Raw genomic sequence first — 27,837 nt, 5'->3', positions numbered from 1 at the left:
CTTGCACCTATAAAAGAGATGCTTGTCTAGGTTGGATAGGTTGTACTGCTTGACAAGGAAGTAAATTGACTTTTATTCAGGTTACTTATTAATACAAAAACAAGGTTGGCCTTATTTTTTTTTTTTACCGAAGCTTCTTTTGTAAAATACCCCCCTGTTCAAAAAATTATAAGACTTTTTGACATTTCTAGATACATTAATTTTATTATATATTTATCTAAACATAATGTATATCTAAGTGCATAACAAAAGCTATGTATCTAGAAAAGCCAGGATATCTTATTATAATTTGAAACAGAAGGAGTAATCTAAGTTTTTTCACATTCACTCCCATGCTTCGTAAGTTCGTACATAAGATTGTTTTAAGAAAAAAAATAGTTAATGCATAATAACGCCCAGGAAAACAAAGTCAAAGGTACAGTAAGTCAATGTGCAACTTTATCAATTATATATGATGATAATTCAATTCCTATCAACTATGTGTTAAATGCATGCATTCTCCATCAGCTTTATAGACTAGATGCATGTTTTCATTGAACAGCAGGAGGAAGCCAGGAGGACATAACTTGTGGATAACAACAAGCAGAGGCTGCAGGCAAGATAATGGAGAGCCATGCACACCAACGCCGCCATCAATCCGTGGCAATATTCAATACGGCAACCCGAATTCCATTCCAGTAGATTAATCTAAACCCTGTTCGCTTGAGCGTTTTTCTCTCACAACAAAACAACATTAGCCGGCTTATAAGCCATAGAAACGATCAAGCGAACAGGGTTCTAATCTCTCACACTTACTAGAGTCCATACTCACTCGGGTTCAAACTTAGGCAATATGGGCGCCGAAATATTAGCACCTCCATTAATCCTCCACGTGTACGTACTAGAAGCCAAAGCCCTTAGTTTAACAACGGCCTCCTCACTCACATGCTGATTTGTTGTTGCTGTGATCCGTCGGCTAACGACACCATCCTCATGTTGTCATCACCCTCCTCCGATCCTGCTGCATGCTGCACCTGCTGCTACTAGTCATTGACATAGCTCCACACTGAACTGAATGGCCGGCCGACACTACTGTCGTCCATAAGAGTGGTTGCTAGCTACTTGGTCCGCTACGAGTGACAGATACATTGAATATTTGTGAAGAAAGAAAGAAAGAAAAAAATCTGTGAGTCATGCAGTACGTGCGGTCGGTGTCACTCTTCTTTATTTATTATCGACGTGCTGTCGACGCGTCGATGTTGCAATTGCGTATGGTCCGGACATACGTAGAATATAGGAGTACATGGTAGATGCACCTTTCCGTGACTTTCGCATCGATCGAGTGGCAAGAAAATTTGTGACGTCCTCTTGGTTTCGTTTCGGCTTTTCCTTCTTGGCAGGTAGCAGGTCATCGTGCAGTGCCAAGAACTCAAGATCAGCGCACGTCTTTCTGTGGAATTTTTGTAAAGTGATCGCTGCTGCTGCGCAAAAGTCTCTCCGGCTTCGACTCCCTACAAATATGTAATGACATCTATCTATTTATGCATGGAACAAGTACCTCATCATCATCTATTAATATGTAAAACGAAGTATGAATTCGATAGAATTATGCATGCACGCTTGTTTATTTGGCTACACTCTAATCCATGTTAGATCAATCCACTCTATCTAATCCACGTTTCACAAACCAGCTCATCACATCACTGTCCATTTCGCCTCATTCAATGGCATACCTACATTCTAATTCTCGGAATTCTCGGAAAAATAAATACAGACGAACAACACATGCATGTGTCCGCTTGCTTGGACAGTTCTCTCGCCTCCTCGTGGCACCACACGCGCGGCTATGAACTTAAGCGTGTGTTTAGCTTGAGGAATAATTTAGTTCATCAACTTCCCGTTCCTCACTTTTTGGTTTGGCATATGGGATGGAACAGGTTGATGCATCAACGCATTATTCCTCATAAGCTAATAACAACTAGTACTAGTATGAGAAATAGAGTCATGCCAACAAATTTAAGGAATGAACTCATAATGCACCACCTTATCTAAGATGATGGAGCGATTCCTTGAACCAAACACCGTTCAACCTACAATAATTATAGTTTCGCAGAAAAAACCCTAGCCATATATATGGTGAGAGAGAGAGAGAGAGAGAGAGAGAGAGAGAGAGAGAGAGAGAGAGAGAGTGCATCGCACTCGTACCTACTCAAGTTCGGTCATCCACCATGTGACACAAACACTCGTACTCTGATGTGTTTGTTTCTCGTCGATCGCATATGTGCTTACTCAACAAAATATGAAAAAAAAACTAACACGCTCTCTGTTTTCTTACATTGTACTAACAAGCTGTTCGGTTGATGGTTTCTACGGCTGATAAGCCGGCTAATGCTGTTTTGTTGTGAGAGAAAAACTCTATAATTTTGATCATGAAATTTTAAGAAATCCGTGTGATTTTACAACGTGTGAATTATATATTATGCAACCATTTCTTATAATGAATCTAATAAACATAAATCTTTTGTTGTTGACCTATAACATTTGTATGATTTACCCGTACAATCATATGACCATGTCAGAAGCAACATGTTCCTTGTCGTGCCACAAAGGCTAAGATTTGTCCATTTCGTAACAATTTAGTACCCACGATCGAAAAGTACAAATGCCACGACAATATAAAGTAGTCTAAATAAATCACTTAAAAAGTTTGTCAATTTCATTTCATTCATATCAATTTGGTACACACGCGATTGAAGACCAAAATTAACACGACAGCTTTAAAAGTGCAAAGCAACAAAACTTACATGATGACGTTTACCATATATCATACAAAAACAAGACTACTATGTGCTGCAGCATCGGTGAGACGGTGACCGGGGAACTCCTGGCGAGGATGCACACGACGGACTGCGGTCTGGCTCTCTATCGAGCGTCCGTCCGGTGGAACGGGAAGGACCCGCCTGTCCCACACCTCACGTCTCGCGCGCCATGCGTCTTGTGCCTCGCGCAGCCACGGCCTCGCGCCTTGCGCGTCCCACCCACGCCTCGCACCTTGCGCCCCTACCTGTGCCTTGTGCCTCGTGTCACACGTTGCTCTCACCTCGCACTGCTTACGCCTCGCAGAGTGTGAAGCTGCATGCATGGGCAGGCAGTACGTACGGAGCACGAGGCGAAGTGGAGTGTGAAGCTGCATCCATAAACATCCTGAGGGTATCATTATTGAAAACGGTGAGCAGCAGATGCGGATGTCCAAACCAACGCCGCATCCGGACGTCTGGGCGCTAGTCTCTCCGACATTAACCTATAAATTTGTATGATTTACCTGTACAATCATATGGCCAACATGTTCCTTGTCGTGCCATAAAGGCTAAGGCCTTGTTTAGTTCCTCCCAAACTCCTAACTTTGGCACTATGCAAAAAGAAGATTTCCCGTCACATCAAACTTACGGTACATGCATGGAATATTAAAAGTAGACGAAATTAAAAACTAATTGCACAGTTTGGTTGTACTTTGCGAGACGAACATTTTGAGCCTAATTAGTCAACGGTTGGACAATTATTATCAAATACAAACGAAATGCTACAGTGCTACAGTACATTTTGCCAATTTTGCACATCCAAAGTTTGGCAACTAAGGTCTAAGATTTATCCATTTCGTTTCACAGTTTAGTACCCACACAATCGAAAAGTACAAATGCCACGACAATATGAAGTGCAAATAAATAACTTAAAAAGTTTGTCAATTTCATTCATATCAATCTGGTACACACGCGATTGAAGACCAAAATTATCACGAAAGCTTAAAACTGCAAAGCAAGAAAACTTGCATGATGACGTGTACATATAAAAAACAAGACTATGATGTGCGGCAGCATCGGTGACCGGGGAACTCCTTGCCAGCTTGAGGCGACGAAGCCGTCTGTTTTTTTTTAGAAATCCTAAATTAATGTGAGGCATGCTGTATGTTTTGTTTGGAAAGTAAACGGCATTCTGTACTTTTTTGTTTGGAAAGTAAACGAAATCCTAAATTAATGCGAGGCATGCTGTATTTTTTTTTTGTTTTTTTTTCGAAAGTAAACGGCGTGCTGCATTTTTTGTCTCGAAATTAAGTAAACGAAATCCTAAATTAATGCGAGGCAAAGTGTCTTCTGCTTTGACTTCTCACATAACATGCCTTTTCTTATTTTTATTATGTTATTATCGAATCAAAACTTTTGTGTATATATATTAGCGGTCAAAGTGTCTTCTGCTTTGACTTCCGACAAATATCTGATGGCAACATAATACATGTGTAAAATAAAATATCCATGCATGCTCCAATTAAATGGGCCAAGGTCGTGGTGAGAGGTTGTTTAACCTCCACACCCGCTTCTTGTGTCGGCTGCTCTCAAACCCGCAGCTTAGCTCCATTTCGCCTCATTCAGTGGCAAAACTCTTTGTCCAATTCTCAGAAAAATAAACATGAAAAAACCCCCACATATGTGGCTATGAACCTAAGATAATATAAGGCTCTGTTTAGATCCATTAGTACTAGAAATTAGATAGCTATTTCCTCCATTCCAAATTATAAATCGTTTTAACTTTTTTAGTTCATTCATTTTACTATGTTTCTAGATATATTATTTATCTAGATACATAGTAAAATAAATGTACCAAAAAAGTTAAAGCGACTTATAATTTAAAACGGGGGGAGTAATAGCTAATAACTACTAATTTTTAGCTAGCTAATTTTTAGCAGGAGACTGTTTGGATCCACCTGCTAATAGGTGGTTGGATAGTGGGTTGAAGGTGGATGAGCTATTAGCATCTACTTAGCAACTCCAAACTTGCTAATGGAACTAATAGTTAGCAGCTCTCCCGCTAATAATTAGCAGGTTTTGCATCTAATAGTACTAATTTTAGCTGCTAATTTTTAGTGCTAATGGATACAAATAGACCTAAGTATAACTTTGCATATAAAAATATATAACCAGCTATTATGGAAAAGAAAAGGAGATCGAGCATCACACTCGTACATAAGTTCGGTTATCCACCATGTGACACACACACTCATACTTTGATGTGTTTTTTCCTTCAATCTGGCCACATATATACGTGATTGCTCAACAAAATGTGAAAAACTAATATATGTATATATGACGCCAATGTCCTTTACCTGCAAAACAACTTAACGGCGGCACCGTGAGTACATTGCGTACTCGTATGACTTAATTCCAACATATAAATATTTGGTGGATGCAAGAGAATTAATAGGCATTTGTACATTTGCATAAAAACGCAAGGTTCATTAAAAGAATGACATGCCCATGATTCATTATTAAAAGTATTAGCATTAAAGGTTCATGATAGCAAGATAAGTAATCAACATATGTAATTCATATCATCATCAAGTTCCATCATCAACACTACAATGGGTATAGAGGTAAGAACAACCGGTTCTGTACCGAAGGACTTCAGGCTTTCGAAAGACTCTGTGTAGAGGGTACAACTGTACCCACACGGAGAACGGGACGAACCACCATACCCGAGCGACAGGTGAGGGTTGCCTCACGTTCCCCAACCTTTCCCTAATCCGGCTAGAATATCTGACGAAAGGTTCGAGCGGTTGTCCGGTCAATGTCCCGGACATTCCCGACCGACGCCAATCCATTTGCCAATTTCACGGATAAACCGGTCATAATTAGTTACTTGGCTTGTCGACCCCATCTGCGACATGTGATCTGTACGAGTGGTTACTCGGACTCACTATCCCAATGAACGGTCCTTAGCTGCTCCGTGAGCTATGTCACTTGAGATCCCACACTCACAGTGACCTTACCCCTTGCAAGATTAGAAAGTAACAAGGTGACCATCAGATTATATCTTAAGTTAAGGTGGGTCCCTTGAGGTAGGTTTAAAAGACTAAAGTCTTTTCGAAAACCTTTGTTTAGTAAAACAAATCATTTTTAGAAACGAGTTCAAATCAAAGGGTTTTGATACTTGTTTTGCTTTGAAACCATTTCTCCTTTTGAAAGGTAAAGCTTTCGCAAACAAATTGGTTTTCCCAAAGCCTTTCTAAAGCGATACATTTGAAACTAGAAGGGATCAAGACTTTATAAAACAAAACATTTACGCAAGCCTTTTGTTTGATAAATCGTTCGCAATTTGTTTTGGAAACAAATCGATTTTGGAAAGGACTGAGCCTCTCTTTTGAATAGGGAAAGGCCTGCCAAAAGGATTTATAATTATCCTAGTCATATTTGATTACCTATGAATCAAGTTAATCCCCTCATTCATTTTAGTAGTTAATTAACCCGGTGTAGCATTTTAGTAGTTCATTGAATAGGGAAAGACCTGCCAAAATGATTTATCACTGTCGCCACTTTCACTATCCTAGCGATAGAAGCGACCGTGTGATACTTCCACCGTTGGTTGGAACGATGGCGAGGCCTCCTGGGAATGAAACCGGCAGTTCAGACTTCCACCACCAACGGGTTAACGTAAGATGCGACAGTGGTATTGGGGTTGCATTTGCTCCGTTGCATGAAAAGCCGGGCCGACTGGGATACGCATTTTGTCCACCGGCCCTAAACTAGCGTTTGGTCAAGCGGTAGAAAATTCAGCGTGAGTGTTGAATTGCCTTAACTTCCAAGGCCATCAAATCACCTTTACTTCCGTCGTCTGAAGCCTAAGAGCCGTACCCACTGTGGTACATATACTTCGAGCCTGGTGCCCTCTGAAACCACCCTTCTTCTTCAACCATCATCCCCTTCTCTTCCAATCTACAAAGAAAATGTCAGATAACCCCATCAAGTTTCTACGCTGCCCGTCATCTAGCGAGGACGACTTGCTAGCCCGCCAATCCTTTGAGGAGAACGTCATCTCCGACGACTGGAGGCCTTTTGACTATAGTCCTCCATGGAGCTCTGAGAAGGAGGACCCAGAGGAGAAGGAGGACGAGGATGAGGACGACGCCAACGCCGACACCGAAGAAACGACGATGACTCCAATGACTCCGACTCCGACTTCGCCTCGCCTCCTCCCAAGCGAGCAAGGCGAGCATGATCATATGTTTAGATTAAGTAGTTTATAGTTAGTATAAGTAGTTTTAATAGTTTAGGTTAGTTATTATGCTTCCGTTGTACTCGTCCAAATTGTATCTATATGTTACATATACATAATGAATCAAGGAAAAAAATTCTATTCGTGCAGCTTTGATCTCTTCATTGCCACCTTTTTTATATGAAATGCAAAGTAAGTTCTTTCCAATACTACTTCCAAAATGACGGTGCACGAATTTGATCTCTCGACGAATGTTTTTTTGTTTTTCTGTATATTTTTTGTGAATAAAAAGGGAAAAACTGTCATGTACGATTGCATTTATTTCTAGGAGAATCTAAAAGTATTTTAACTGCTGACAATCGCCGTATTATTGCGTTGGATTAGCGTGGCAATGGTCAGCTTAATACGGACACTGTTTAACTTATCCCGTGTCGTCCGTTCTCGCTGCCGATCAATTTGGACCGTCCGTTTAGCAAGAAACCTAGAAGCACCCGGCCGGTTCCCAACTCCCCTCGGGTCCTAGCGGCGCCTTGGTGGCGGTTCGACCAACTAAAAAACCCCAATACCAAACCATTAGTTCTCCCCACCCATTGTTGCTTCATCTTCATTCTCCCCACTCGTTGCTTCATCTTCATTCTCCCTACCCGTTGCTTCATCTTCATTTTGACCCGTTGCCTGTACTTGACCTACCTTGAGCACCTTGCGTTGTCATCGTGGACAACGCCCCGTGAAGGTCAGATAGATTCGGTCACTCCCCTTGTTTGCATTTGGTTCCAATTGGTTTTGGGTTCGGTATTAGTTTTATTCATATTAGGAATTTGTTCATTGCAACAGATGTCTTACTTCGGAAGAAGCCATTTCAATGCGAGCAACCTTGCGTTTTGGTAGCTAGGGGTGGCACCAGGACCCCAGATGATGTTGTTTGCTACTTGGGGACGGAGCATTCACCTAGATCGACTGTTGATTGTTGAAGCCGTTGTTCGTCACCTTCTCAGACCACAAAATTTGACAAGAATCGTTCAAGACCCTGTTTGTGGAGAGATTTCTGTGCTTTGCAGGACTGGATAGGAAGTAGACATACTTTATAGATACAATGTGTCCGTGGACGGAGATGCTGTCATCTTCGCTATGGTTCACTACCTCTGGCTTTTGGGACCACATCAACCAATTGAGTGCCTTAGCAACTGCCTACCCATCCGACATTAAGTGTTAGAATTTATGGAACTTTTATGTTAATGAAGTTTATATGTACTGATGAAACCTCTGGATTAGTATGTATGAGTATTGCATAATCGTTGAACTATTACTTTGGTTGAACTGTTAATTGAATCAGTTGGTCCTGATTGTGGTCCACGTGTACACCTCTATGTAAGCACAGAGGATCCAAAACAGGCATTCTTCTATAGGTGGATAGTACCCTAAACCGGCGGTAACACAACATTTCATCTTGGCGGGAGTGTGAGGGTTTTAAAGGACGTTTTGGTGCCTTGGCGAGTGACAAAAGCGTAGACAAAAGACCTGGGTCGACCTCTTCACTCAGAGTGTGCTACACTTTGAACCCTGACTGCTCCATGGCTGCATCTAGCTCCAACTCCTCCCAGTGGTCGGCACCATCCCAAGGCATTGTCGCGAGAAGAACACCGGCTTCCAGTGGAGGAGGCTACAATGGGAGGGGGCTGCCCATCGCGTGTCGTGTCGAGAACCACCCCTACGCATACCAGCCACCACTTTTGTGTCGCTGTGGCTTGAAGATGCCTCGGTGGATTTCATGGAGTGATGGAAACCTAGGACGTCGGTACCACAGATGCTGCAGGGCAAATAATGTAACTCGATTTCTTTCTTGTTCATTCTATTTTCACAATGCAAATGCTGAAATCTCGCTGTACTTATGGTAATTTGTTTTTTGTTGCCTGGCTTAGATTGCGGGTTATTTAAGTGGCACGATCCCCAATATGGAAAATTTCCGAGGACTTTGATTTTGGATTTACGTAGCAAGATTTGAGAGCTGAAGGCGGAGGCTAATGTTACAACAAATGAAGAACATCTACAGGAGAAGGAAGAGATTATGCCACAGATTGAAGAAATGACCAGGGTTCCAACGAAGATGATGGAAGATTTCATGCCTTTGAGAAAGAAATGTGCTTCCTATTCTTCTTTCACCAATTTTGTACTATATTAGTTCTTGGCATATTCATTGGCAAGTTGCTTAGTTTACCGCAATAGATTCAAGTATCAATTTATGATGTATCAGACTGAAATCTGTCACTTTTGTACAACTATTATTAAACTAAATACAAGGTGATTATCTAGGTGTTCAATTTATTGAAATGTAAATGCTAGTACATCCAAGTATCAATTGATGTGTCGGACTGAAATCTATCACTATTGTACAACTATTGTTGAACTAAATGCAAGATGATTAACCAGGTGTTCAATTTATTGAACTATAAATGATAGTAGATCCAAGTATCAATTGATGTGTTGGAGGCATCCTACTTCCCTAAATACTAGGCCCTGGTACAGGGGCAACCAATTTATTGAACTGTGTATATACACTCCTATGGTCCTACCACACCCTCCCATCCATTCCCCACTCTGCTTCACCCAGCTAGCATCGGATGAAAGGCAGCCTCTCGCGTGCTCACTGCTCCTTCACCTCCAGCCTCGCCGACGCACAAATCTTCAGCGCGCTGTCCTTGCTTCTCTGCTCCATCTAGATCTAAGGTAACTGCATTGGATCTGCTCCTTCACCGGATTCTATATTCCATTGTATTGCTCTCTCGAGCTCTCTACTCCTTCACCTCCAACCTTGCTACAGTAATTTTGTTGGATCTGTAGATGAAAATGCATCTTCTTGTTCTGGTGTTTGTGGCCTTGTATATTCATGGAGTGCAGCTTGTGAGCCTTATTGTCCTCAATATTGGTTCTCTAAATCATTACTTTGTGAACAAAGTCAATGAGCTAAATGAAGGTGTACCAATGGATGTGGACAGGGTTGTAGTGGTCAAGACTCGGGATGACATGGAGATTGACAATGATCCCGTGGAGGTCGACAATGATCTTTATGATATTATGGAGATTCACAATGATCCCATAGAGGTCGATTAGGATCTGCATGGAGAATGATTAATTATGCAACCAATGATGTACATATGAAGGCCTTTTAACTTTTGCATAGTGTCGGCCTAATTAGTATCTGCATTTTAGCTTTTGGCATGCTTGTTAGCTTGGTAGTGTCCACCTATTTATTCGGTATGAATGTATGGAACTTAAGTTGGATTCCTTTCAATCCGAGAGTACTAGCATTGTGCTTTCCTTATGTTTTCTAAGTGCGCAGTTTGGCTTTCTTTCAATGTAAATCTATGTGCCTTATTATTCACCATCGAATTCAAGTTGGCTTCCTTTCAATCTGAGTACTGGAATTGTGCTTTTCTTAGTTTTCTAAGTGCACAGTTTCGCTTTGTTTCAATGCCAAACGTTAAGATTATGTGCCTTAGTGTTCACCACCGTATCATATGACAGTCTCTGGGTGGTAATAGAACCCAGCCGCTGGTGATGGTACTGTGCATTCACCGCCGCTTAGTTATAAAATTTCCAATCCCGTGTTTTAACCCTCCCACGCGGAACTGATGAAAGTTCAATTCCTGTGTGGCATAAAAGTTACGCAGAGAGCAAGCAACATCTACCCCAACATCCCCCCTAACCCTCCCCCTCCCCCCATCGCCCCCTTCCCTCCTCCCACACACATAGCTTTTCTTGTCCTCATTGCTGCTATTTGTCATCGCCGCTCCTACTCATCACCACTACTCCGCTCTTGCTCCGCGTCGGTGCACATCGCCGGCTTGCCCGCACAGATCCATCGGCACATGAACTGCTACTGTCACCGACGTTGCCACTCGTGCTCACCACCGCGAGATCCAAAGGCAAGTATAATAAGGCCTTACTTGCATCGCCGTCCCTTCTCCTCGAAACTCATCTCCTTACTAATGTTTATTGATGCAATTCCATGGCAGGGTGCCCTTATCTCTTCGGTGGGTGGTGTCCTTCCATATGATGGAGGCCCGCAACATGAGGAACGCAGTGGACAACCTCTCAGACGATGTGCTTGCCGACATCTTTAGCTACCTCCCCGCCTGGTCCTTGTGCTGCTGCAAGTGTGTCTATCGCTCCTGGAGGTGCATCATCTCTGACTCCTATCAACGTAAGAAGCTTTCATAGACTATCGTCGGCTTCTTCTATGGCAGCTGGTGGAAGGGCAATCGCCACTTCACCAGCATCACCGATGAACAACCCTCCTTGTCCTTCTTGCCCTTCCCCCTTAAAAAAGTCCTAGTCTTAGATTGTTGCAGTGGCCTCGTCCTTTGTTGGTGTGCTAGGCCTGATAGATTACGTCGCTATGTTGTATGCAATCCGGCGATCGACAAATGGCATGTACTGTCACGTAGCATCCATTTTGTTGGTCAGGCTCACTTAGGTTTTGAACCAACGTCCTCTCACTTTCATGTGATTGAATTTGTTGAGATAGAGGGTGCGTGCGTAGGTGTGGAGATCTACTCATCTAAAACTATAATATGGACCTTTAAAGAATCTGAATGGGGCGAGGGTAGTATTGTTCTACGTTCAAAATCAAGAAGTGTTTTTCTTAATGGTTTTATGCACATGGTTGAGTACTCTGTGATAGTTGCTGTGGATATGGAGGGAAAGACATGGAGGATAATTTGTAAACCTGGTGGTGCTAAAATATCCATCCATCAAGCTCAGGGTCACCTGTGTGTGTGCTGTGCTGATTTTCGCAATAGGTCTTGGCTTTTAGTGTGGATACTTGAAGACTATAGTACTAATAACTGGAATTTAAAGCATGTTGTGGACACAGAGGAACTGTTTGGATGCATGAATATTAAAGTTGGTTCTGAGTTTTGTGATGAGGAGTACAGAGTGATTACAGTTCACCCAGAATGGAATTTCATTTTCCTTGTTGGGAAGGATAGAACATTGATTGCATATGACATGGATCGCAGAAAGGTTCATGTCATTCATGCCCATGTCATCCGCTTTTGTAGATCAAGAGGGCGTTTTCATATGAACAAGCCTTACTATCTTTCTTATGTTCCCTTGTTCATGGAGTCATTAGCAGAGCGGTAAAGGTGCATTTCCTGTATTTCGTCGTCACAACAATCTTTGTTCTGATAGGCAGTTGTTTTCATTCTATGTACGTACAGGCCAATTTTGGCTTGTTAATTAAAGGAATGGTATTCAATATTATTAATTCTGCTACTTTATTCAGGTTGTGGATCAAAGATGAATAAGAGGGGTTCCATGGTGCATTGGCTACCAATCCGAAGGATGAACTAATTATATTCATTTTGCCTTATAAGCAGGAGTGCCACATATAAGGAGCACAACTATGTTGTTTCGTTATGTAAGTCTATATAGATTAGTACCTTTAGTATGCTCTATATACCGCTTGTGTTAGGACATCAATTGAGAAAGATGTTATGGTAGCGTCTATTGTTATTGTAAAAAGTACTCTTGTTTGTGAATATGATTTATGGATGTAATAATTATATATATATATGCTTTGTGTTCATTAAGCTATTAAGGGCCTAGCTGAATTAGTAACTATTGTGAAACGGGATGAAATTCTGTCACCGTCGCTATAGGTATGATGCGGCAGGGATCAAAAGTATATCACCGCCGAATCTTCTAGTAACCCAACACCGACTAAATGATCATCAAAGGCAGATAGTGGTGTAAGGCAACGGTGACCATGACCTTTGTACTGGTGGATCATATGCTGAAGTGACAGTGGTGTTAACCTCTACACAGGCGTCTCGGCTGTTGAACCGACAGTGAACCCGCATCGCTGATAGTCGAGTCGACATACAAGGTGACGATGCTAGTGACCACTACACAGGCGGTTGATGTGCCCACACGATGGTTTTGATAGCCTCGACATAGTCGGATCATTTGCCAATGCGACGGTGTTAGTGTACATCCATAGCCGGGTCGTGCTCCAATGCGACTGAAGTAAGGACCTAATCACGGACGGATCATAAGCCAATCGACAGTGTTAGTGTACACCACAGTCGGTCCTAGATGGCGACGATGAAGACTATGGCCATCACTGTTGACATCTCACTGCCGAGGCCAAAATTGAACTGCGGTGTGGGTTATAACGCGGCTACGAAAGGTACGAGTATAATAGTGAACTACTAAGTACATGGTACTAGGTGTGTGTAACATGTGTGTAACATAGCCTTATTGTGCTGTCAGTATGCATTGACGAACACTCCGTCATAGCTCATGGATGCTCCGTTAGTTTTGGGACTTAAACATCTTCGGTGTTTAGTCCTCATCGGATGGTCCATGATAGTCAACGGACACTCCGGTAAGAATTAGGGGCTCTCGGGTTATTTAGAGACCAAGCTCTATAATTTGGTGGACACTTCGGCAGTGAGCGCGGACACTCCGCCAAATTATATTATGTGAGACACAAAGGATAATCTTATGTTCATGAACGTAATGAGATGGTGCACAAAACATGTCTCACAAACATCATATGCTCAAAGCAAGTGAACAAAGCAAGTTTTATGACTTTAAGAGACCTAGAGAATAAGTTGTCTATTTATTACACTAAAAAAATGCATTATTCTACATCAAAATTAAGATATACTTTTTGGTGTCAAGATCATGTCTAGATGATAGAGAATATCCTAAAGAACACAACAAAACTTGTTTCATAATTTTTTAAGTTAAAATGCATCTTCTATGACCTTTACAAGTTGGGGCTATGCTGCTGTGGTACAGCGGACGGTCCACGAGTGGTGAACAGTCCGCTAGGGACAAACACGTGCCCCAGAGTGTTCTGCTGGGACGAACACTGGCGCCAACGAACAGTCTGCTAGAATGACAGACCATCCGGTAAAACGACGAACAGCTCAGGTGTAAAAACGTTGGAGATGATTCCTGGGGCATCCGGGCTACAAATCAAGTGCAGTTTGTTTCTATGGCTTACTAGTGATGTGGGGAAGCCTCTACAAGTGATGGATGTGCCATGAATGTGCTGCGGGAAGGTCGTCCACCAAAAATGATGAATATCACAATGGGCGGCCATGGAGTTCATGGGGGAAGTTGCTAGGGTTAGCGAGGATGAAGATGGACGCTGTGGGGGTTCTCACCATGCCTTGGGGAAGCTACAAATGAAGCAGATCGGTCGGGGATGCGGCATGGAAGGAGATCGAGCTTGGGTTCCATGGAAACTCGAGGTTGAAGAAGGTGCTCGGGGTGGCCTTCTCTTCCAACTCCGGTGAACTTGACGGCGTGGATAAGGTGCAGCACGGTGCCGACGACGTCCTCCAGCCATGGGCTAGTCGCCCTACTTCTTCCTTCCTTCCCTTCCCCTTCTTCTTCCTTCTCTTCTTCTCTTCTCTCCTTTCCCTTTCTCTCTTTTCTCTCTTCTTTGTTGCTAAACGTGAATGTGAGAATGAGGGAGATGGAGAGAGTGGAGAGGCTAGTGGGGGTTTTGTGTGTGAGTGGTGCCAATGACAAGTGAGACCATATGTGGTGTATGTGACACCGAATCAAACTACATGAGACATGTGTCGATGTGTTTTATCGGACAATCCGTCAATTGCGACGGACTCTCCGCTAGATTGGTTGAGTGTGCTACGGTTTTGACGGACACTCTACCGCGAGTGACGGACACTCCGGTATGAACTGGTCACTCTCAGGTTGCTGGGTTACTGCCCTCTATAATTCATCAGATACTTCACGGGATACCGTGGACACTCCGTCAGTGCACAGGTTGGCCAAGATTATCCCAAGTTTGTGAGATGTCTTGATGGATGATCCGATGGTGATGTCGGACGATCCACCAAAACTAGCAGTGCTCGGTTTTGGGTTGGCCTAGGCACAAGTCAGATCCTAATTTGGATTAAAACATGCACACTTGGATGGTAAAAAATGACTGCCTATACGGTAACGGTTTTTGGGTCGTTACAAATCTCCCCCCTTAGAGAAATCTCGTCCTCGAGATTTGAAAGAGGCCGAGGTGAGGGAAGACATCAAGGTAATTTGGAGTAGGACACATCGGTCAAGAATTCTAAGGTTAGACAAGGTGACTTTAAGAGTAGAGTTTAGTTGGACAAGGGTGTCTCTCAAAGGAGAGTGCATTAAGCACGAATTGGTATGGGAATTGACAAGCAAATTCGTATCATCCATGTAAGAAGGATAGCATGGACCTTAGACATCAATGAAGGATTTGTCGGAGTCACTTATCGCAGCAAGGAGAGTATTTGGGAGGGGCATCACTTTCAATAAGAATGTCCATTGATGAGATGTTACAATGGTAGTGACAATTTCTTTGATACTCGGGGGCATCCATAAGCTACTCATGTGGTTACAATCCACATGGAGCCTCGGTTCCCTTGCATCCTCAAAGGAGAGATGTTCATACCATTGCAAGGCACACTATTTATAAAACATCTTATTGAAAAGAGCAATGCAACAAGTCTTAAAAAAGAATGCAAGGATGTGACCAAGACATACAATGATGTATGTTGGTCATCAAGGAAATTTGGAATAGCTATGCAAGTTAGGACAGCTCACTAGCGTTGGGTCCATGATGGATCATGACAACATATTCCTCGATGCCTGTGCGCACCTAGTAGCACCACGCATGGCTGCAGCACACACCACAAGGGACTCCAGGTTCCGTCACGGCACCCAGGTCAGCGATCATAATACCGTAATAGAGCACACCAACAAAAGTAATCCCAACTAGCATGAGATGAAAGGATGTATCAAACTATTATGGACACGGTGGAATGTCATTTGACCCTAGCTATATTTAGGGCCATTTTGGAATGCGAGATTTTTTTTGAAAAATGAAAACTATTTTCTATTAAATTCCTATGATAATTTACTACCCATAGTTGAAGAATACAAATGCCACGGCAGTATAAAAGTGTAATAAACCACCTAAAGATTTGTTAATTAATTTCGTATTAATTTGATACACGTGTGATCAGAAAAACACAAATAACACGTCATCCTAAAGCGCAAAGTATTGAAACTTACATGATGGCGTGCACTATACCGTACACAAAACACGACAATCTTATAAAAGTTAAACCATGATGAATTGATGACACATCCCACAAACGGACCAAAAAAATGGCCACACATAGGCCTTGTTCGCTGGTCTGAAACTTGGCTGAAACTGACTGAAAAATACTATTTTGACTGAATTGTTGTGAGAGAAAAACATTATTTCGGTTAAAAAAAAAGCCGAACAAATCGAATATAAGATAAGCCGAACAGAGCCATACTCTCCTCGTTCCCCACAAGGCCACAAGTAAACCAAAGCCTACAAAAAGCCCTAAAAGCCAAACAAACCCCCAAAAAAAAGTAAGTGCAAGAAGCCAAAATCACACGAATCCCATCCAAATCTACTACATCTACATCCCCTGATTTAAATGCTGCCAAAAATCTAATCGCATTCACACACTCCATTAAACTAAAAGCTCAGCACAAACCAAATCACCACGACACCAACCCACCTCGCCGTGGGCCCCGGCCGTCAGCCTCCAGCCGCATGCGTCTGCCTCGCACTCCCGCGGCCCCTATAGACAGAGCAGCCGCTCGCTCTACAGAGGGGGGGGGGGGGGCAACGCGGGCAGAGGAGGAGAGAGATGGGGGAGGAGAGGAAGGGAGGGGGAGGAGGGGAGGACGGCGCGGCGGTGGCGGCAGCGCGCGCGGCGGAGCAGGCGCGGGATCTGCAGGACGCGGCGGCGGCGCTGCTGACGCGGACGCGGGCGGAGGAGGAGGCGCCGCGCCGCCGCGCCGCCGCGCTCCAGGGGGAGCTCCGGTGGCTGCACGAGGCCGCCGCGGCGCACGCCGACAGCGACAAGGTGCGCTCCTCCCGACGCACTCCCGCTCTCTGTGTGTCTGTGCGCGCGCGCGTGCCTCCCGAACCCCCTGTGTGTTTGTGAGTGCGCGCCCGGCGGCGGATGCGTGTCGGTGCGCGGAGACGCTTGAGGAGATCGCTCGCCACGCGGGTCCCCGGCTGCGCCTAGGGTTCCGCGCGCTGCTGGCTTGGCTCTGCATGCTGCGTCGCTGGGCGGTGGGTGGCTCCGGGATCGCCGGGGAGGTCTGCTTCTGTGGAACTGCGATTCGGCCTGCTGTAAAAAAGTGCCAGCTTTGGTAGCGTCAATGCGCTGTGTAGTCTGGGTGTCTGAGGGGGAACTCTTGGTGTTCCTTGGGTTCCTGAATCGCTGCGCCATTTTCCGTGATTGATCCTCACAATGTGCGTGATTGCTCGTGTTGATGTGGGTGTGGTTTTGGCCAGGTTGAGGAGGACTTGGATCGAGCAACGTGCCTCATTGCTGACGGCGATGTTGCCGCGCTGCTCCCGAGCAAGACGCAAGGTTATTTGAGTTGTTTTAAGCTTCGTTCATCTTGTTCTTGGGTTTTGTCATCTTTCTTTTTCCGAGAGTGAAGCCTGTGTTTTATTTGTAATAATGTCCTGTACTTCTGTTGGGTTTGCAGGCGCTTTTCTGAAGATGTTCTTGGGACCAGTAAATCTGCGGGCAACAAGGAAGGAGGTGCAGCTCAAGGTGAAGGAGGAGTACAATAGCTACAGGGTATGTGTCAAACTGTACTAGTATTCATGGTATTCTTGGTGTCAAGTTGTGTTTTCCAAATGAGGACTTTGGGTGAATCATATAATCGTGCTGGAGGCACTAGTTGATTTAGAGTTTTGAAATTTGGCTTGTTCTTTGAACCAAGTATCTTGGGAACAATGTTATTTTAAGTTCACTCAAAGCTTCCACTAAGTGAAAACTTGCACTGTCACAATGTGTAATTAATCTTTAGCACAAAAGGTTGTTAGACATCAGGTTATAATAATTCTGTTTGTATCTAATGCTATTCAGTGAACATAGTGGTCTAACTTGTGGGAGTTTTTATCCACATATAAAATTTTGAAGTAAATAAATTTAAATTAATGTAACTCTGATTTTCCTCTGAAACTATAACCTTGTAGGTTCGAGTTATGTAAGTTTACAGAAATAGCTAAGACAACATCCCTCTTGATTCCCTCACTTTTTCCTAGTGAAACATAGTCTCCCCCCCCCCCCCCCCCCCCCCCCCCTACCTCTATAGTAGCCCATCAACATTAATTGGATCGTTCTATGTTATGTTTGATCATCGTTAAGTATACAAACAAGAAACTAGATGCATCCTTTTACTCTCTGCTTTTGCAAAAGGAATCTTAGTTTAGCTATCAATGTTAGATCCTTGGATAATAGATCCAGACTAGCTAGAAAGTTTATTTTGTTTATAATCCACCTTTTTCCCCTGTTTCCAGGACAGAACTGCCTTGCTGTTTCTTGGTTTTCCGGTGATTCTGTTGTTTCTTCGACAATGGTTATGGAATGGATGCTTTCCAGCATTGCCAGTTCAGCTATACCAGGTACACTCTAATGCTTGCTTGTGTCAATGCAGCAATAGTTGAATTAATCCTATGTTTCGTGCCATGCCAAAAGACACTGATATCTCAATTTACCTTGTACAGGCTTGGTTGTTATTCCTGTATACTAGTTTAGCTTTGCGTGAGAACATACTGCGAGTTAATGGAAGTGATATTCGTCCTTGGTAAGGATCACTGATGCTCTGGCATATAATCATATCTGCAGAAACTAAGAGTGTTGTGGCCTGTAAAAGCTTTTTTAAGCTAACGCATGTGGGATAACTTCTGTTTTCCAAGACCTATTTATCCACTATTCCATTTGCCTTGTTTTTTTCCGGTTCCATATTGTGACTGTCTCTTCTTGTTGTTTTCTCCCTTAAGGTGGATACTTCATCACTACTGTGCCATGCTGATGTCTCTTATAAGTCTCACATGGGAGATAAAGGGGCAACCTAATTGTGCACGCAAGCAGGTATGCATTTTAGATCTTTCCATTATGCAATGTATACAAATGCCTGTGCTTAACCTGTTTCTTCTTTTGACAGAGAGGCGTTGAACTTTTTCTGTGCTGGGCCATAATGCAAGGATTTGTTATGATGTTGCAGAATAGATATCAGCGTCAAAGATTATATACTAGGATTGCTTTGGGGAAGGTAATATTCTGACAAAAATGGAGGATCTCAGTATCTCACCCTTGTCTTGAGAGAATTTACTTCATTCCATCACAAATATAAAATAATCTAGGTTTGTCCGGACTCAAATTTTGTTTAGCTTTGATCATCACTATCTTAAATTTTTATATAGATTTAAAACACAAGGTTCAAAATTTATGAAAGTGTTTCTTATATCGAGTCTAACAATGTCAATCTTGCTTTACCAATCTTTATATAATTTAGATGTTGATGGTCAAAGTTGAAGAAGTTTGACTTAGGAGTTAGGGCAAACCTAAATGGACTTATACTTGTGATCGGAGGAAGCACACAATTGGCATGGCCTACCCATCTTTCTATACATTGCAGGCGCAGTTACTTCAGTAAAAGTAATGTTTTGTAACTGGAATTTTGCTTTGCCATCAGGCTAAAAGAATGGATGTTGTATGGGGAGAGACTGCTGGCGTTGAAGGTCAATTGTTGCTGTTGTGCCCTCTCCTTTTTCTCTTGCAGGTATTCTTTCTTCTGATAGCTGCATGCTGCCGAACATGACAACCAGCAGTTACTGCATAACCTCATCTAGGGTTATACATTGCAAACTTAGTTTTCCTATTCAATGTCGTGAAATTATCTTTGCATATTCTTTAATAAATAAACGATGCTTTTGTGAGAATTTCTTGATGATAGTGCCAAGTCTTCTATATCGAATATCATTACTATTGATTGGTTCATGATTGCATCATGCAACATGATGTTACAATCTTCTCATAAACATATGCCCCCTGGAGGAAATATCTGATTGTTCTTTTTCCTTTTTGTTTAGGGATTTGAGGGTTATGTCGGGTTTTTACTTCTTCGCACAGCTCATACTGGCGTCGTCCCTGAGTGGCAGGTCAGAGACTTTAGCTGTTAATGAACTAGGATCCCATTGTATTTTAGTTGTTAATGCAACCAGGATTCTGTAGTATTTTATCCGTGTTATAAGCTTTGTGTTGTGTCACAGGTTGTGGTCTGCGGGATCCTGCTGATTGCAATGGCAATTGGTAACTTTGCAAACACAGTAGACACCTTGATGGCTAAGTCCCGGTTCAAAGCGAAGATGAAGAAATCAAAGGGCAAACGGGATACATGCCCCTCACCAACAGGTTCATCGCCGGCAGATTCAACAACCAAAGCATGAAAAGTTCAGGAGGAAAAGTTGCTTATCCTATGAACATTGCCCGTGTTTAACCAGGGTTCATACCATTGTAAAGCATTAGTGTTTTTTTGGCCATCAGCTCCTAATCCTGGGCGTCTCTGTCAAAGCTCATACTCATGTAGGCAACTAGGTTGCTGATGGTCCTAGGCTGAAGGTGAGCGAGAATAAACTTCTGGTGTTTGTTTATACTTCTATCCTGAACATGGAGTGGGCTAGATGAACTTAGGACTGTAAGGCTTAGCAAAATTTTCCCAGTATAGTTGTGAGACAGACATTTGTCACAATGAAACATGTGAAGTTGTATACAAGTTGTGGCATTATATTGCTTATTCTCCACTTGTATGTTGGTGCGCGCTTCCATTGCACTCTTGACAGTTTTGTGTGAAAAAACTCCGCGCCTTTGTGGTCTATCAGAACAAGAAGTACATGATGAAATGTAGAGTGCATGAACAGCCCTGACGCCTTCAGTTTCCCATGAATGGCATCTGTTATGCCAGTGCTATTGCTTAATCTCCCCTGAATGCACCCATACACTAGCTATTATAGCTAGCGAAACATGTACTACGCATGAATACTGGAAACAAATAATCAGTTAACACTCCATGTAGATCAAACCAAGCCATTTAATAATTTGCTGGCAGCATTAGCATGCTGCTGCATGGATCACAGACAAGCATACATACATTGTGTCCAATACATTCAATGAAACTGAAAAAGCAACACTTGAACACCATGGGGTTGGGTTCTGTGGAGGCATCAAACCCAGCCTCTTATTTCAATTTTCAAGCTCACACGCACACAGATAACCAGGCAAACCAAACCAAAGCAAAATGATACATCAATCAGTTAGTCTCTCAAGACTCAATAGAGACATGTACACACAAATTCACACCTCCTGTAGTATCAAGCACACACATCAACACCGATGTAACAAACTTGGTTGATGCAAGTAGGCAGGTAGCATCAGAAACCAAGTTATTTATTCATTCTTGAGAAAACACACCGAAGACTTGCCAAGCAACACAAACCAACATGGTTGACCACAGCAGCAGCAGCAGCAGCATCAGTACTGATATATATGAAGAAGCACCCAATGACAGAAGAAAGCACTGTCTGTCATCATCCCTGTCGATCCAACACCAGATTAATCTACACAGAGTGATCCAACATCAGTACGCGGAACAAGAAATGAAATTAACTTGAAATAAATTACTACAAATAATTAAGGGGAGGAAGATGCTTGATCATGCGTGGACGTACCAGGAGAAGAAGGAAGCTAGCAGCAAGTAGGTGATCACGTCGGCTAGCTCAGCGGAGAACCGTGCTCCTCAGGTGACGCCTCTTGTAGTACTTGGAATGGCTCTGCTGGAAGAGGGAGGGGTGGTGGCCAGACTCCATCCCATCCCACTCCAGCTTATCCCACCAATCCTTCTCGCAGTCCACGGCCACAGGGCGGCCATCTTCACGGCGGCGACGGTCAGTGGCCGGGAGACGCCTCAGGCCCCAGCAGCCTCTGATATAGATGGTCTCGAGCTTGGGAGCAAACATCTTTGCCTCACAGATCTGTTGTAGATTCGGGAGCTCATACAGGTACAAGCTCTTGAGGTTTGAGAATTCCAGCATGCCTTTTTCATGCAAGGCCTCTATTTTCTCCAGAAACTCTTGCTCCACGAGGAAGACCTGCTTGAGATCACCGCAGCAGTGTATGTGGAGAGTCTCCAGCACTATGGATAAGGTATTGTTCGAAGCCATCGGGAGGACATATCTGAGCCTCGGGCAGAAGTGCAGATGAATAGCCCGCAGTTGTGTAAACGATAATTGACGTGCATACACATACACCAACCCTCGATTTCTTGGTCTGCTCCAAACAGAACGGGCCATCAAGAGATGAGCCGCCCAAAAGATTTCCAAATTAGCAAAGCATTCCCAGTAATAGTTAGTGGCGAAGACAGTATCCAACTTGAGGCATCTCTCCACGCAGCACCACTCGAGCCCATTCATTATATCTGTCCCAAAAGTGTGTTCAGGGGCAACACTGGTGATGGAAGAACTGTCGTGTACGTGCAACGACTGCACACTGTTCATCACACTACGTATTGCATCCCTTGCCCGCTTGCTGGACTTGTCGGTGACGTCACTAATTCCCTCGCCAATGTCCATGTGCAAGTCTAGTGGCAGAAATTGCGCTGAGCTGCTGCTACTGCTGATATCGATCTTTGCAGATATCTGTTCATTGCTGATGTCATGGTAGGTTAATGACTTGGGCAGAGACAGAGCAGCAGCTAGCTGTCCAGTGCTATAATGACTGCCCATCTTTTCCTTGTGGCAGCCTCTTCCATCATCATCGCTGGTAGATGACAAGCAGAGATTCCACTTATCACATCGAATGGTTTCCCTTGTCCAAAGAAACTCCAAGGACTGAAGGAACCTCATGTCTGCAACGGCAATAGATGCATGGCAATACTCCTTTACTTCGTCCTGCTGGTAGACCATCAAAGAACAATCACGTGACCATGTTGGTTTTCTGTTGTCCACCTCTCCTCCTCTTGCCCGAGTGTCAATGCACAACAGCCTTAGTTTGTACATTTTGGTTTTGGGCCATGAAATTGAGCGGAGCTGCCCACATCCCATCAAGAAGAGTCGCTGAAGATTTTTCACTTCAACGACCGCTCCAAGGTCAAGGATTTTGATTGCTGTGTGCGAGAGGTCCAGCTCCTCAAGGTTTGGCAATGACCCACGAAGTATAAAGTCTGATAATATTGTGTAACCAGCCAAGCTGATACGGGATATTCTTGCTTCATTTTCATGATCCCTTCCTGCGTCTAACGAGAATGATTCCAGTGATGAAGGAAGTCCTTGATATGTCTCCCAAGGGCTTGTGGGCTTAACTACTTGAAGCTTGTGAAGGTTTGGCAGTCGTCTCCATGCAAGGTTGCTGCGCCAAATGCTCCCATTGTTTATATGAACCTCTCTAATGTTTGTAGACACTTGCTCTTCTGTTTCTAGGGGAAAAGCCAATGGCCAATCCGTGTGGCATACATCTAGCACCCATAGCCGCTGAAAAATTTCCACCGCTCGTTCACCTGTTTTCTCCTCCTCCTCCTCCTCCTCCCCATGTTGTAGTCCATCCATGCATCTATCCAGTCCAAGGAATCTTAAGTTGTGGCAGCAATGGAATGGAGGTGATGAAAAGCTGAAGGTACATCCACATAACTTCAGCACCCGGAGTTGATCTGCTTTATGGAACTTGTCACTAGGTAGTGATACTGCTTGTGGACTTGACTTTTTGGATCCATAGAACAGGGTTGTTGCCTCTGGAGGAACCTCTTTGAAATATGATTCAGTAATAGAAATCCATTGTTTCGAGGAAAGATCCAACATGTCCACAGACACCATAAGCTCTGCATTGGATGAGTAGTCTTCTAGTCTTATATGCTGCTGCAGAGCATGAGCAACCTCCCATGTCTGGTTGTCCTGTCCTCCTCCTATGATCCCATCGCAAACCCAGTAGCAGGAAGCATGGGTTGCCCAGTTGTAGTCAATCATCTTCTTAGCTTGGTTATTCAATGACAATAGGTACAAGCAACACTCTGTGGCTATTTTAGGTGTAACACCAAGGCCAAGCTTTTGCATGTGCAAAGCGATTTCTCTAGCATCTTCCTCAAGGTATGCATTCCAGCTGCTGTGATGGTCAGCCATAGCATAAAAAAAAGGGTCTGAATTATCTACCTTTCGATGAATTTCTGCATTGAGACGAAGCCGTCCTCTAAAGGTCCACAATACCTTAGTATTGAAGATTTCAGGTTGCGGAATGCCACAGCTAGTCAAGTCAACCATGCCATCACTTCCATTGTGAAAGACAACTAAAGATCTGTACTGTACTAGGTAACGAGTTATTGCTGCCATGACGCCTCTAACCTCAGCTCTGGAGCCATGGTCTACCCCACTGAAATCGTCCTCCTCGTCTTGCGCGTCAATGGCCACTACCTGTTGAGTGAGCTTGAGCTCGTCTGCGATCACCCTTTGCAATGCTCTTCGGCTCTTCCACATCGAACAGTCAATGTGGATGATCCTGTCGAATTTCTCTCGTAAAGATGGTGGAGGCTGCTCTGCAATAGCTCTAAGCACCGCAGAAGCGCCCAGTCCAAGCCATCCCTCGAAGTAGATGAACTGAGGTGCATCGTTGCTTGTGTCCTCTAAGTAAGGAGATATTTGTTGTACTACCGTCTTGACGTCGACCGCCCTAATTTCCTGTATTTTTTGTTTGAAGCCAACAATTAACTAGTTAACGTCACTCTCACGCGACAAACACAATGACTAGCATGAGCAGCAGAGTATCTTCCTTTTTCTTCTTCTTTTTTCTTTGGTTGGAACTTAACATGTGCTCAAAAGCAAATGAACTAATATATCTTTAGTTAATTATTGCATCGGTGATGAAAAATATTTGTGCACAAGGTTTTAAGAATTAATCAAGGTGTTTTATTTTCTAGGACGGCTAATCTTATCAGTTCCGACTCTAAATCAAATAGAATTCAGGTACGTTACTTAGAATACGGGTACTGCTCGCCACCCTTGTCTCACATGGGTGCCGCCGAGCTCCTGCTTGCCGCATGGGGCCTCCAATGCTGTACCGTCACGTAGGGCAACGGTGACCACCATCACGGCCCTGAGTGCTGCCATTGGCACTGTCCTTTGTCGATGCTACAGCACACGATCCGGTCAGCCAAATCGGCCGGCTGCTGCATATCGCAGCTTTGGTCCACGACGCCGGGGATCCGGTCCCCCTCCGCGCATCCAGCTGCATTCCACCGTGTTGCTGCCCTGCCTAGGTCGTGGCTGCTAGCTGTCCGTACTTGATCTAGAGCTAGGAGCGAGACAAGAGAGCTTGCGAGAGGAAAGAATGGATGGGAAAGGGCGTGGGGAGTTGAGGACAGCTAGCCCACAACTGGGGCTATTTATTTACATCATGTACAGCAAAAATAAATGCCGGAGTAAATAGAGTAGAATACGAAATTACAGATAATATTTATACTAGATATGTTTCTCATCTCTCCACTCATATTTTGAAAGTGATTATTGCAAAAACAAAACCACTGATAATAAAATTAGTGATTTATTTTGAAAGTGATTATTGCAAAAACAAAACCACTGATAATAAAATTAGTGATTATTCTGGTGTATTTTCCTAAAGCACACAATCTATATTTCCAATGGTCAATGGAGTGGGTGTGTGTGTGTGGTGTTGGGGGTGGGGGATACCTTTTCATCTCTCCACTCTGCCATGATGAGTCTCTGTATAGGAATGATTAGCAAGATGAAGAAGCTCCAGAGGTCTAGAACATCTCTACCCCATGGCTTCTAGATGGATCTCCACTCCCTAATGTGCAAGCCCATTTGCAAGAACAAATTAAAGTTAATTATAAGCGTGTCCGCCGGTGTGAACATGCACACATCTCTCTCTGTATATTCTTCAAAAGCATGTATAGAGGGAGAGAAAAAAAAATGGTGCCAAATAGTAGTAACAACCATATATGAAATTAAGAAGCATAGAAGTCGTTGTTCGTACCTTGGCAACAAGCTACAGTGTATGTATATACAAAATCCTGAGCTGCGAATCGGAGAACACAATGCAAGAAACGGTGGTGCTGTCTGCTGTGTATATTTTTCTGAGGTGTGTGCTGATCAGCGAGAGGTAGCGGACAGAGGAGAGGTAGTACTATGCGTGCTCTGCCTGCGATAAGCTTGTAACTATTGGCATTGGCATCAAGAAAAAAGAAATATGCAGCCGGGTGCTCTTTGCTTGGGGCTGGAACCAAAGAATAAAGATGGAAGTATAGCTGTCGTTGTCCTGCAAAGTGCAAACTCAAGTACGTAGCTTGCACAGATGACATATCTCAAATGCGGCATAATTAACGTTTTGATCACAGTCTAAGCTTAATTAACGTTTTGACCACAGTTTAAGAATGACCCATATTTGGTTTGCCCGAGTTACTGGCTCATTCATGCATGTCTGTACTTTTTAAATCTTATTTTCACTTCACCTTTGTCCCAAGTAAAAATTTTCTTACCTTGACCATATTTTTAGAGGGAGAATATTATATTTATTGGATCAATAAATTCAAATAAATACACTATATAGACATACTTCATAAGGAATTTATTAAGGGAACTAATTTGATATTATAGATACTAATACAATTTTTTATAAACTTAATCAAAGTTGAAAGTTTCACTTAGGATAAAGCAAAAATAAACTATAATTTGGAACGTGAGAGGGTATCGAGCCAGACTAATAAAGTAACAAGTACCACTCGCTATGCTCATCAAATCAGCATGGCAGAGATGCACATAATGGTATGTCACGTTCCATTGCCTTAATCTTGCTTTACCAATCTTGACCATCACTAGGCTCCATTTTTGCACCTACCCACGCTTTTACCAATCCCAGCGGTAAGTCTGTATCTTTGACAAAGGGTAAGGCTACAACCATGCTATTTGAAGAGTTGCGGTCCTGCACTTTTCGCCCACCAGACACGAATTACCTCTTTGTCAGTGCATTCTACATAAATAAAGTGGACACCAAGGCAGCCATGACAAGGCCTTTACAATGTCCTATTCCAGTCCCAACTCTGCACCTGCTAGGTTTCACAACAAAGAAGAGCATAGCATCCAGCTCAGGCTTCGCCTTTTGTGCACTAGGCTATGACCCTTATTTACAAACTCACAGTAAATATATGAAAACAGTGGTCAAAGATAAATTCGCCCGCTTCCCATTAACCAACAATCTCGGTACTACTGCTCAACCAAATAGAATGACTGCCACAGGGGGTAGATAGTGGCTACTTGAAAGCACCAGGATCCGGACCAAGCAACCGGCTGGAATCAGGGAGCACTACCATTCAGCTTTGCCGCCCCTCTGCATGATGAAGCTCCCCGACGACGCCACAACCATTGTGAGTATTGCCAACCGGCCTAATCTTTACTTCTTTTATCTGCGAGCAATTATAGTTGCAAAACAAAATGCCACGTCAGTGGAAGGTCATTTACTGGCATTCTATTGAATCTATGCCCGCTAATGGGTTAAAATTGTCACACCCAATTTTAAGGATAAAATGGAGTGCAAAATCTTATGCGCCCAGAGATCAGTCACGCACATAAGCCGACAAATTATGAATAGTATCATCACCAATGTTTATTACATCACGAATATGACAGAGTTATCACATAAGTATAGCGGGAATAATGAAAGATCCCTCACGAAAGCTCCATATCACAGGGACGTCGACTGGTTGACCCCAAGTCTAGTAGTCCTCAGGGAAATCATCATGCCCAAAGTCATCTGTTACCCATCCGGGATTTTATCCAAATAATAAAAATAAACAAGCGTAAGTACATGTCGTACTCAACAAGTGTAATACGGGGTTCATGAGGCTCAAAAGGCTTGACACAGGTTTAACAGCGTGCAGCTTTTAGTTGTCATAATTTTAGCTTAAGAGTAG

The 27,837-nt window shown here is 43.3% G+C and overlaps 2 protein-coding genes across 2 annotated transcripts; one reads left to right on the top strand and one right to left on the bottom strand.

Annotated features, from left to right (window-relative positions):
• Positions 1 to 16,702: 16,702 nt before the first annotated feature.
• LOC136500771 (uncharacterized) lies at positions 16,703 to 20,667 on the top strand. Its single transcript, XM_066496198.1, has 10 exons — positions 16,703 to 16,931; positions 17,369 to 17,447; positions 17,569 to 17,663; positions 18,389 to 18,493; positions 18,596 to 18,675; positions 18,872 to 18,962; positions 19,036 to 19,143; positions 19,567 to 19,653; positions 19,964 to 20,032; positions 20,144 to 20,667. The coding sequence occupies exons 1-10, from the start codon at positions 16,713 to 16,715 to the stop codon at positions 20,318 to 20,320; spliced, it is 1,110 nt and encodes a 369-aa protein (XP_066352295.1). The 5' UTR covers positions 16,703 to 16,712; the 3' UTR covers positions 20,321 to 20,667.
• Positions 20,668 to 20,981: 314 nt separating this feature from the next.
• Positions 20,982 to 26,059, bottom strand: LOC136501694 (uncharacterized). Its single transcript, XM_066497218.1, has 4 exons — positions 25,905 to 26,059; positions 25,598 to 25,715; positions 21,599 to 24,589; positions 20,982 to 21,487 (listed from the first exon to the last, which is right to left on the bottom strand). Exons 2-3 carry the CDS (start codon positions 25,619 to 25,621, stop codon positions 21,647 to 21,649), a joined length of 2,967 nt encoding a protein of 988 aa, XP_066353315.1. The 5' UTR covers positions 25,622 to 25,715; positions 25,905 to 26,059; the 3' UTR covers positions 20,982 to 21,487; positions 21,599 to 21,646.
• Positions 26,060 to 27,837: the final 1,778 nt, after the last annotated feature.

This window comes from Miscanthus floridulus, chromosome 13, assembly GCF_019320115.1.
Source record: "Miscanthus floridulus cultivar M001 chromosome 13, ASM1932011v1, whole genome shotgun sequence".
Classification (NCBI taxonomy): Eukaryota; Viridiplantae; Streptophyta; class Magnoliopsida; order Poales; family Poaceae; genus Miscanthus; species Miscanthus floridulus.
The sequence above is the reverse complement of the archived record's forward strand: the minus strand, read 5'-3'. Positions and strand labels throughout refer to the sequence as shown.